This window comes from Prionailurus viverrinus, chromosome D1, assembly GCF_022837055.1.
Source record: "Prionailurus viverrinus isolate Anna chromosome D1, UM_Priviv_1.0, whole genome shotgun sequence".
Taxonomy (NCBI): Eukaryota; Metazoa; Chordata; class Mammalia; order Carnivora; family Felidae; genus Prionailurus; species Prionailurus viverrinus.
In genome coordinates this window covers 85,897,328-85,909,496 of record NC_062570.1, presented here as the reverse complement: position 1 = coordinate 85,909,496, position 12,169 = coordinate 85,897,328, and the positions used below count along the sequence as shown (strand labels likewise).

Here is a 12,169-nt window from a genome sequence, read left to right as displayed (position 1 = left end):
CTATGGACAGTTCTGTCATATTTATAGAAAGATATTTCTAAGTGCTGAGTAGATTTCCAAATTAAAATTGCATTTTAAAATTAAGATAATGTTGTAAACAGTATTTCTTTCTATCCCACATATAAAATATTTTATTGATTTTTAGTTGATGATCATCTAGGATGTAATTTCATGATTTTTATAATAGAAAGTTATAGTATCTTTTAATCTTGCTTGCAGCTGAGTGTGTTGCCAACTCTTAATTCCCTGCAGGAGAAATTTTTTTTAGTACATTAAACGAGGACTTAAATCAGTTTTAAAAGTGAATTACCAACGGTTTTTTGTTATATGTTATCTGGGTTACTTTTCACAGACAAATCGTGCTTTCAAGGAGACTGGCAACACATAAACTATTCATTCACTTTTTAATGTCTAATTTTAGTTATCTTGGATTTTTCTTTACTTTTTTTTTAAAGGTAATCTCTGTGCCCAATGTGGGGCTTGAACTCATGACTCTGTGATTAAGAGTTGGATGCTCCACTGACTGAGCCAGCCAGGCACCCTGGGTCTTGGATATTTTTAATTGGAATGAGTCTTAGATGCCTTTATAAATAGAAACATTTGATCACATTGCCTTTTCTAGGGACAGTTTAAGTTCAGCAATTTCATCATTCCAAAAATGGGCTCAGTTCCCAGCACAGGATGGGTAGCAGAAGGGAGAGAGGGGAGACAGCAAAAGTTAATGAAGCAAGGCAACACCTTAAGTACCTCCATTGCCCAACAAATCACACTTTGTGCAGTTCATATTTTTTTTCAATTTTTTTTCAAAATCAAAATCTCTACAGATCTAAAGATTAATGTATGATTTCCTTTTAAAATGTTAAAAGACTATATTGTTTCCTTTTGAAAATTTAGATTTCCTCTGGAAAAATTTCTGTATAATATCTATAACCTCCCCAGTTTTAAAGATGTACCTTGCTCTTATTCCTTTGTACATTTGTATAAACACAAATATACTTTTCTTCCTTTGGGTGAGATGATCCTATATTCAGATGGGTCCTTTACCAATTTTAGAAATTGCTCCTCTTGTTTAAAATTTCCTTCTATAAAATTAAACAAGTTCAATTTAACAGACATTGAATAGCTCCTATAGTGTATATATGTAATTTGAATACTATGCATTCGTTATTATTCAATCATCAAGTTGCAAGTACAAATTTGATATAGTAGTATGTATTGTAAAATAACTGGAAATTGCTTTGCAACTGGGATACCCTTACCTAAATTTCTAGGCCAAACTAGAAATATATTTTCTTCTGGTGTTGGAGATAAAATTTGAGGGGAATTGTTGAGTTTTATTATTATCACTTGTATTATTTACTTTCTATGATGTTTAACTTATGTTTTATCTAGCTATTGTAGAAAGTTATTTATATCTTTAGGTTATTCATTTCATCAAGTTGGAGAAAGGTTAGGATGAAGTTTAATGAAATTTTTGTACTTTATGTACTCCAGAGATTTTATACAAGGTTACATTCATCAAACATATATAAGGTTATTTCTTTTATTAGTTGCATTCCAGTATTTTAAGTTGGTGATTTATTGTTGAATGTACTTGGGGTCATTTTCCCTCATGTTTACATTTTCCTATTTGTATTTATTCCAATTAGAGACTTTAATTACTATTAAAATGGTAATAGGATAAAGATAAGTTTTACAAATGACAATATTAAAAAAAAACATAACTCTTCAGGAAGGTTTAAATGCCATACAAATATAAAGCAAGAAATATATGCTTGTCAAATATACAGTATAAATAAATAATTTAGATGAAAATGGTTGACTACATTTAACAAAGAGACTACTAAATAATGAGGGGCTAAAGAGTGGTTGTTATACTTGATGTACTTCATTGAATATTGTAAGTAATTGCTATCCATAAAAATTCTATGGCTTCTGTATAGGAAAAAGAGACATTTTGACAGCCAACACTGGTATGAAGCAACAGCAAGTACAAATCCTTGGCATCTGTCATTATTCTGCTGCTGAATTCACATCTAAACTATGTGATTACTTAGACCTGCATGTTTGTTATTGAGCCATGATCTGTCAAAGTAGCCACACTTTCTAGTTATGAATAGAATTATTAGCCACCTGCAAATTTCTGCCATGGAAATCTGAATTCACCGAGGATGCTTTGTGTTTGAAAGAGCAGGGAAATAAAAACTCTGTGTCATTTTTATGCCTGTGCTGAAGTTTTTGATGAAATGTTTCTACTTAAGTAAAAGTAAAATATTTAGAAAATACAATATTAGTTTATACTTTAGTCCATTATAAAATTAGTAAAGATTTTGAATAAAACAAAAAGTAAAGCAACTATGATTAGAAAGCTGATTGTGTAAGTTAGGCTACTATTAGCACAAAGTAACAGAAAACTCAACTGAAACTGACTTTAAAAATGAGGAACAGTCATTATCTTACATAACAAGAACCTCAGAGGCAGGCAATTCGAGGGTTAAATTCAGTGGTTCAGCAGTGTTTTCAAAGAGCCTTGCTCTTTGTATCTTTTCCTCTGCCATCCTCAGACTATTGGCTAGATCCTTGGGTATGACTCCTCCTACTCACAAGATGGCTTATTACATGTTCACTCAATAATGTCTGAATAAAGGGGTGTCTGGGTAGTTCAGTTGGTTGAGCATCTGACTCTTGATAGAAGCTCAGGTCACGATCCCAGGGTCATGGGATCAAGCCCCTTGTCAGAGTCCACACTGACCGTGGTGTGGGAGACTGCTTGGAATTCTCTCTCTCTGTACCTCTGCCCCTCTCCTTCGCTTGCTCTATGAAATGAAATGAAATGAAATGAAATGAAATGAAATGAAATGAAATGAAATGAAATATAATGAAATGAAATGAAATGAAATATAAAATAAAATAAAATTATAAAATAAAATAAAATAGAATAATAAATTTTATTTAAAAAATTTCGGACTAAAGACAATGGATATTTGATTATTTCTTTTTTAAGATTTTATTTTTTTAAGTAATCTCTACACAAAATGTGGGGCTCATACTCAGAACCCCAAGATCAAGAGTCACATGCTTTACTGGCTGAGCCAGCTAGGTGGCCCTATATTTCTTTTTTATTAGGGCAAAATACCTTTCTCCAGATGACTTTGCATCATGTCTCAGTGACCAAAATTGGATCATAGTAATGTAGTAATCATAGGCTGATTACTTAGCCTGCAAGGGACAAGGGAAATATAATTACCATCATAGGTGTTAGACACTGAGGATTCACCCATGGGAACTGATTAGGGGATACTTTCCATGGGCATATAAAGAGGATGAATCCACAACATAACTGAGACTTTTCATCTAAGGAAAAATCAGTGGAATAACTGTTGGATAAATAATCAACATTGCCTGACATAACTCTTGGCTTTGGCTTTCTTACATTTTATTTCAAAAATTGTGTTTATTTTGTCAGTGGTATTTTAGTGACACATTTTGGCATGATGTCATAATTATCAGAGTAGTTATTCCTTTATATCAACTACTGGTTAAGTTTCAGTAGAAGTATAAAAGATGTAAAGCAAAGATCTTACCTTGGCAGAATGGGTATGAAATCATGTGAAATCACATAACAAATCACAAAGCAAACATATCAATATGCAAACTAGTACGTCAGTTTATACAGGATGTAGGGGAATGATTTAGAATAAGGAAGGCCTTAAGGAAGATGATAGTCACTATGAACTCATAGTCACTATGAATTCTACAGCTATAAGAACTAAATTCTGGCAAAACTTGAATGACCTTGGAAAAAGACCATGAGCATCAGATGAAACTGTAACACCAGATGACACCTTGATTTCAGTTTTATGAGATCCAAAGAAGAGGGTCCTGGGAAGCTTTACCCAGACCCTTGACCCATGGAAACCATGTGATAATAAATAGATATTGTTTTAAGCCACTAAGTTTGTGGTAATTTGTTGCCCAACAATAGGAAACTAATACAGATAGATGGATGATAGATAGATAGATAGATAGATAGATAGATATTTTTTAAGAAGGTATATTTCTGGGGGTGCCTGGGTGGATCAATCGGTTAAGCGTCCAACTTCGCTTCATGTGAGGTCATGATCTCACAATTTGTGAATTTGAGCCCCGCATCAGACTCCGTGCTGACAGTTGGGAGCCTGGAACCTGCTTCGAATTCTGTGTCTCATTCTCTCTCTGTCCCTCCCCCCATTTGTGCTCTGTCTCTCTCTGTCTCTCAAAAATAAACAAATGTAAAAAAAAATTTTTTTTAAAAGAAGGTATATTTCTGAAGTTGTATAATTGATATTCTTGTACCAACCTAATGTAGTAGAATTTAGGCTTTAGGCTGGAAAAAAATGCTTTCTTACTAGTGGTAAAAGAGTAAATAATACAGTGGTGAATTGGAATATTTGACAGAAATCAAAGTCTAGCATTTTATATGGGCTACATAATTGATAAAGTATAGTGATTCCAGCTATCAAATCTACCAGGACAAATGTGAATGCACAGGAAGGAAATGCATTCCTATATGCAAGGGTAGCATAGAAATCTTACCAATCTTTCAAACAATTTGAAATCTTTATATATATGAATTGTTTACAGATATAATGAAAGATTTACAGTAAAGACACATCATAAACTTACAAGACAAGATAATAAGGCTGACATAGAAATGTTAAAATTTATAAAATTATAAATTAGTCCAGGTTCCATAATGTGGTAGATAGCTTCAACAGTGATTGAGGACAAATTGAGGTTATTTTTTATGATAAAGAATCCTTTCCTAAAACGATTGGTTTAGGAATCCACATGGATTTAAGCCATGGATTAACCACATGGATTTAAGGTACACATATCCTTGAAAAATGGAATAAGGAAGTATATATAGACCACAAGCCCATGGAGGGAGCAATAAATAGGCATGATATGTTCTAAGGTTCTTGCATTATCTGGAAGGTAATTAATTAGTAATTTATATTAATCTTTAATTATAGGATTCATATTATAATATCTAATGTTTCCACTAAAAATAAGGTTAAACAATGCAGGGCATCCAATCTAATAGAAAAAAATAAAATAATAAAAAATATATATTATTTAATCCAAGAGTGAACAAGAAAGGAATGCAATGGAACAGAGAATGCATACGAAGACTAGAAAACAAATTGTAAGGTTACAGGCTAAATTCTCAATTAAAAGACAGACAGTCTTGGTGAAGGAAATAACTGTGGGAAGGTATAGTACAATTCTAAAAGGCAAAAACTGTCTGTGGGGGGACAATAGCTATATGAAGATATATATAAATCTAAAGGTGGAAGAAAGTTCACTTTAATAAATCTGAATGTCATGGGATTTCTAAGAAATTTTTGCAGAGAAGGCAAAAAGATCTTTCAAAGGAAAAGATGAGGAGAAATAAGAGAAAGAAAGACAAATAAGGAGGCTATAATTATGGTTCCTTAAATACAATCTAGATATTAGAGTTGTATTAGCTAAAGAGCACTACTGGTTCATTGCTGCTAGTGTAGAACTACCTCCTTTGCCCACCTCTCCAATCAAATAATATAGTGTCTCTGCTTATCTTGGCATAGTAGACAGGCCATGCATATGAGAGTCCATCTTACTCTAAGCCCTCCTGTACCTAGTTTTGGGCCACTGGTGGGTACTTTCCCATCGACAGGCTTGCCAGTGGCTTACGAGATTGCCTACCTTGAGAGTTCTACCCAGCAGGGCGTCCTAAACTGGATAGTGATGCAATTAAAGTTTTGGGGGCATTGAATGTGAGTCATAGAGAGTCTTCAGAAAGTAGTGTGGTACAGAAATAGGGAGATACATAGAGGAAGTTAGCAGAAGCCATGAGTAAGGAGAAGGACAGAGGTAGGTTAGGCAATAATGACGTAAGAGGAAGAAGCAGTTAGATACGGAAGGATAGATGAGGTTGCTGAATAAAAAAAATGTGGCACTCTACTAGAGTTGTGGTATTTGTTGTTGTCTTTTAATTTTTTTTTAAGTAAGCTGGATGCCCAACATAGGACTTGAACTCATGACCTGGCAGTCAAGAGTCAATGAGCCAGAGAGGTGCTTCTGATTTTTAGTATTTTAATTTGAGTATAGCTAATACACAATATTACATTAGTTCAGGTGTCCAACGTACTGTTTGTACAAGTTTATACATTTTATTATACTCAAGTGTGGCTAACATCTGTTCCCATACAATGCTATTGCAATATCATTTCTACTACAGTTGTTCTTAAGTCAGTAGTATATTCTAAAGAGCAATGAATGGTCTTCTAATTCTCTTTGTGCCCTGCTGGAGTGGTTTTATTTCCTTTTTTCAGTTTCTGTGTATACCACTAACAAGCTCAGTCACCTGAAACCCAAATGTGTTTGAGCTGAATGATCCTAACACCCTCGTTTCCAGCATTAATTTAACAAGCCATGTGTGTGGGTTTAATTCCCTGTGTAGGACAAGTTAGCTTTGCCAAACAGTTCTGTGATTATCCTCTCACACGCCCAAAGACTAGGCAACACATCAAATGTTATAAGAAAAAAGAGTTTAATAGTGTGTAAGGACTAGTGCAAACCTGTCATCAACATTGATAAAACAAATCAAAGCTGAAGACTACAGATGGTGGCCCAGTAGTGACTTTTTTACATGAAAAGCTACCTTTTCTTATGCTTTTTAATATAAATTACTAGAGAAAAGCAGATAATAAATAAATATATGGTAAAATCATATTGCTTAATTTAATTCTTTTAACCATTTACCAGGTAAATCTCATATAATTTATTGTCCTAGCCCTACCAGAATCATGTGGAGTTGGCAGGGAGAAGGATGAAAGTTTCCCTAAAGGATGCCAGTGCTGTTACCAGAAGACAGGGGGAAGATATGTCAAGAGACAAAGAAAAGCAAATAACTTTTACATGATTAGATTGAGGACGGCAAGGTATACTTGATAAAATTTGTTCACATTCTGATAAAATCTGTAAAGACCATATAGCAACTCGAAAAATGGTTATTAAGACAATATTTAAATAAAAAGGCAAAATACTGAATTAATAATGGTATGACACATGATGCAGGGTCGTAGAGCGAAACAGTCAAAGAATTCTTGAGGCATTTTATGGTGCAAAAAGATGTCTTTATTATAGCACTGGGACAGGAGCCATGCACAGAAAGAGCTGTGCTGTGATTGTGAAGAATGACTGATTACATAGGATTTTCTATCCTACAGAGGTGAGGTGACATCAGGGCTCTAGGAAATTAAGTCTATAGGTTCTTGGAGGTCTGGCTGTTACTAAGATTGTGTAAATTTTTCCTGTAAATCAAGGCAGTTATAAACTATAGTAGAGTTTCATGTCCTGCATGACTGCAATCTTTATCAGTTGACCATTTGTTTCTCCCTGCCTTTGTTCTTAGGCAGTCACTAGTGCCTAAAGAATGTTATACATATCCCATCTTAAGGGGAGGGGGTTTGTGGGGTGTCAGCTTGAGTTTTGCCCTCAGCTTGCCTTTACCCTCTCATCAACACAGTTGAAGCTTTGAAATATTGAAAAAATAAAAACCTTTCACTTTCTGGTGGCGTGACAATGGATTATTATATAAAATCATTAGTATATTTGTAAAAATATTTGATAGTAAACAAAATGCATTCATTGAAAAAGAAAGACATGAGACAACTGGCTGGCTCAGGTGATGGAGCACATGACTCTTGAACTCAGGGTTATAAGTTCAAGCCCCAAGTTGGGTGCAGAGAATATTTTTAAAAAAATAAAATTTTGGGGCGCCTGGGTGGCGCAGTCGGTTAAGCGTCCGACTTCAGCCAGGTCACGATCTCGCGGTCCGGGAGTTCGAGCCCCGCGTCGGGCTCTGGGCTGATGGCTCAGAGCCTGGAGCCTGTTTCCGATTCTGTGTCTCCCTCTCTCTTTGCCCCTCCCCCGTTCATGCTCTGTTTCTCTCTGTCCCCCCAAAAAAATAAATAAACGTTGAAAAAAAAAATTAAAAAATATAAATAAAATCTTGAAAAAAAAAAGACACCTGTTCTTCATTAAGTAGAGAATTTGTTTTCTTTCTTTTCATGAGTATTTGCTTTCCAAGTGATTATTTATGGGCACTGGGAACTATTTATGAGATCTGCAGATCTTTCCTCCTGTCTGTTTAGCTCTTCCCCTAAGTTGAAAACTTAGCTAAGTTTCAACTTCCCCTAAGTTGAAAAGCTTGGTGACCATTTGCAGTTCCATTGCTACTGCTGCAAAAACACTGCCACTGAGACATGACCTCTGCCTCATGCCACCATTCACCATTGCTATCAAAATCTGAATAGCCCAGGTCTGAAGGGAGGTCTCACCTCTGCCAGAGCTAATGTCCAGTGATCAATTCAAAAGGCTGCCAAAGTTTTGAGCCTGGCTAGGTTTTGGAGTGTAGGGAAGACTACTTCTCTCCCTAGAGCTACAGTCAGTCTAGGACAGACTTGGGTAGAAACATGTGATAACAACAAATACAACTGCTTGCATCCCAGTGTTTTAGCTTTATTGATCCACTGTATCAACTCTCATACACACACACACACATACACACACACACACACACACACACACACATCAATTTTCCCCATGCCACATGAAAGCCTTTCATTCTCTCAGAAGAAATGATCAACCATTTTACACATTTGTGAACATAGAGAGGCCAGGCCAGAAGAAATAATTGTGATTATAATGATATTGGTGGATAAAAAAATCTGGAGGAGGGGCTGGCTGTGCCAAGCTTTCCACATTAAGCATATGCTAGTTTATATTTGCATGAGTGGGTGGGGTTATAATACATTATGCATAAAAACTATTGAGGAACTAACAAATTAGAAAGAAGCAGATTTGGTTTGTATAAAAATACAAATACATACATGGAATACTGAAATAATATGTGGAAGTTTACTATCATCTATGCTTAATCATCATACAGCTCAATATTCTCAATTATGTTAAAACGTGTTTCATTTTATCATACCAGCAAGTTCCCTATATACTCCATCTTTATAACTTGGTACTACACAGCGTCACAGGTCATATGGTCCTTTGTTGAAACATCATAGTTTTTTTTTAAATATTTATTTGCTTTTGAGAGAGAGAGAGAGAGACAGACAGACAGACAGACAGACAGAATCTGAAGCAGGCTCCAGGCTGAGCTGTCAGCACAGAGCCTGATGCAGGCCTCGGACCCAAGAACTGGGAGATCATGACCTGAGTCAAAGTCTGATGCTTAACCAACTGAGCAACCCAGGTGCCCCTGAAATATCATAGTTTATCTAAATACTACTACTCCAGCTTAACTACCAGGTAGGGTGACCAACTGTCCCAACTTGTCTGAGATTCAGGGAGTTCCTGGAGTGTGTGACTTTAAGTGCCAAAGGCAGGGCAGTCCTGAGTAAACCAGGATGAGTTGGTCACCATAAATCTAGTCTGCCATGAGGCCTTCATGAACTTTATTCTAGCCTATGTAGTGAGTTTGCCTTCAAGAAATTCTTTTGGCATTTATAGTTAATACACACCCATAGTTCTAAGCAGATTGTTTAGCATATATTCTCTCTGAATTAGGGGATAGTTTGCAAGTTTCTTGAAGGTAGGAGACACATCTCTTTAACTTTTAGATTTCCTAATACTGAACAGAGTACGGAGTAATTTTTAAATGAATCTAAGAATTAAAGCCTGGGTGGCTCAGTCAGTGAAGCAACTGACTTCAGCTCAGGTGATGATCTTGTGGCCCATGAGTTTGAGTTCCCCCATCTGGCTTTGTGCTCAGAGCATGGATCCTGCTTGGGATTCTGTGTCTCCCTCTCTCTCTGCCCCTCCCCCTCTCACACTCTATGTCTCTCTCATAAATAAAACACTGAAAAAATTTTTTAATTAAAAAAAATTGTACTTAGCTGTTTTAAGCATTATACATTCTTTCTTCTTTAGTTTGATGGAGCAAAACAATTCAATTTAATGGTTATGAATGTGAGTTTATTTTAGAATGGGCTTGGGTTCAGTTTTCTACCCTGTCAGCTTACTCATTATGTGAACTTGGACAAGTTAAGTGGCCTCTCTGAGCCACAATTTCTTAAATCTGTAAAATGGGGATGAAAATAGTACCCACTTTCCAGGGATATTCTAAGGAGTAAACAAAATAATGACTAAGTGTGTAATATTTTGTCTAGCACATGTCATACAGTCAGTTATATGGTAGTTGTTAATAAGTAATTACAAATCAATTCGCTGTATTCTTCCCTGGATTGTTTCTTTCAGAGAGTTTATGTCATCCCAGGCAAAAGCAGTTATTAAAACAACTGAAGATTATTTGCAGCCTCAGTTTGGCCCCAGCAGGCTTTTGCATTCAGCGACAGTATCAGAAGGGTCAGGACTTCGAGATTGCTCCCCACATCAAACAGTATCAGATCATAGCCATGATGAAATATCAGACCCATATAGCTACAAATCAAACAGTAAAAACAATTCTTGTTTTATATCAGTATCCAAGAGAAACAGACCTGTCAGTGATCCAATGGGTCAACTGAGGTAATCAAAGCTATTCTCTGTTCTTTTTAACCCACTGCTGAAGCTTTTTCCTTTGAGCAGAATTTATAATGATTCAATTGACTATTTCAGACATTAAAATGTAACACATCTCTAGGGTTTTGTTTCTGTTTTTGTTTTGTTTATTTTTTCTTTGAAAGCACCTGAGTAGAATGTTGCTAATTACACTTGTGGAAAACATGAGGTACACTTAAATGTGGATAATATGAAATTCTGAAAAAAATACTTGAAGCAGAATCAGACTAGGGCTACAAAATATCTGTTTACCAGATATTTGTTTAAAAATAGAAATGCATACTTTTGATATTTAAGCAGTATTTTCCAGTAAAATCAAGTTGAAATGAACTTATTATAAAACCATTTTGTGTGTATATTTTTACTTCAAGATTATTGTCATAAACTGTCAAACCTAAGAATTTATGGATAGAAAAAAATGTTGGTAAGAGCAAAACTGAAACCAAGAAACTGATACTCCCGTTATTTTCATGTTTGATTACGTAGGTGTATTATGACTTTGATTTACCTGAAGTTTTTATTTTAAAATGTTTACTTTGCTTCTGTGGCATTAAGAATTACCAGGGTTAGTTAGAGAACTCTGAAATCAAAACAACATATTAGTAATTTACCATGTACTTTTGCTGAGGAAATAATGAGGACTGAAACTGATTTTGGATGAAGTCAAAACTTAGAAATTTTCCTTTACTACCCCAAACAATTTGAGATGAAGGTAATTACAATTAACTTTAGAGTAAGAAATTTAGAATAAGAAACTTTGAATTTCAAATCTTTTTTTCAAAAATCAAAGTACTTTGATAAACATGAAAACTTAATGGAAAATCTTACCCTTTGCTATTTCATGATGGTAGGACCATGTTACTATTTTTTGTTTTCTATCAGAACATAGCATGTATACATACTTTTTTTTAAATGAGTGTTGTGGTGTTTTATAAGTAAATTGATAAAAATCAATTATTTTCAGCTGCCTTACATGAACAGTTTTAGCAAGCCTATTCTATATTAAATTTTTTAAATCTTAGCCTATAAAAAGGTTTTTTTGGTGAATACTTAGAAACAATCACTAGGGATTATATCTGTAAAACATGCCTAAGATAATATTTATTTAAATGTTATTATTAATTAACATACACCAATTTTGTGGGTTTTTTTCCTTCAGAGATGCAGAGTTCTCTTCTGTAAAATTTCAGCCGGCCCAGAATTGGCAGAGATCATGTCAAAGACACAAACTTCATCCCAGAGTGATTACAGTAACAGCTTACAAAAATGGATGTAGAACGGTCTTTGCCAAAGTTACAGTACCAACCATCACCTTGGTAAATAGTGTTCATAAGTTTTCAGTGCTTTATTTCTTCCCTTACTCTTTCATAATATAAAAAATGAAAAAGATGGCATTGTGTTAAAATTTTCTTTTTAGTGATGAATCTGTAAATTGCTTATATATACATAGGTCTCACAGGCATTTTATTCCTTTCTTGTTTATCAACATGTAAATGGTACATTTAATAAATAAATGACCCTTCTGTTTAATAAACAGATGCGATGGTTTTCTGTCTTGTGGAGTTGT

The 12,169-nt window shown here is 34.8% G+C and overlaps 1 protein-coding gene across 2 annotated transcripts in view; it reads left to right on the top strand.

The window, feature by feature from the left end:
* DCDC1 (doublecortin domain containing 1) overlaps positions 1-12,169 on the top strand; it is a 491,420-nt gene that overhangs the window by 29,978 nt on the left and 449,273 nt on the right. For both annotated transcript variants that reach the window (XM_047878425.1, XM_047878424.1), the window contains exon 5: positions 11,762-11,918. In XM_047878425.1, coding sequence (XP_047734381.1) covers positions 11,762-11,918 — 157 coding nt within the window. The remainder of the gene's footprint in view (positions 1-11,761; positions 11,919-12,169) is intronic.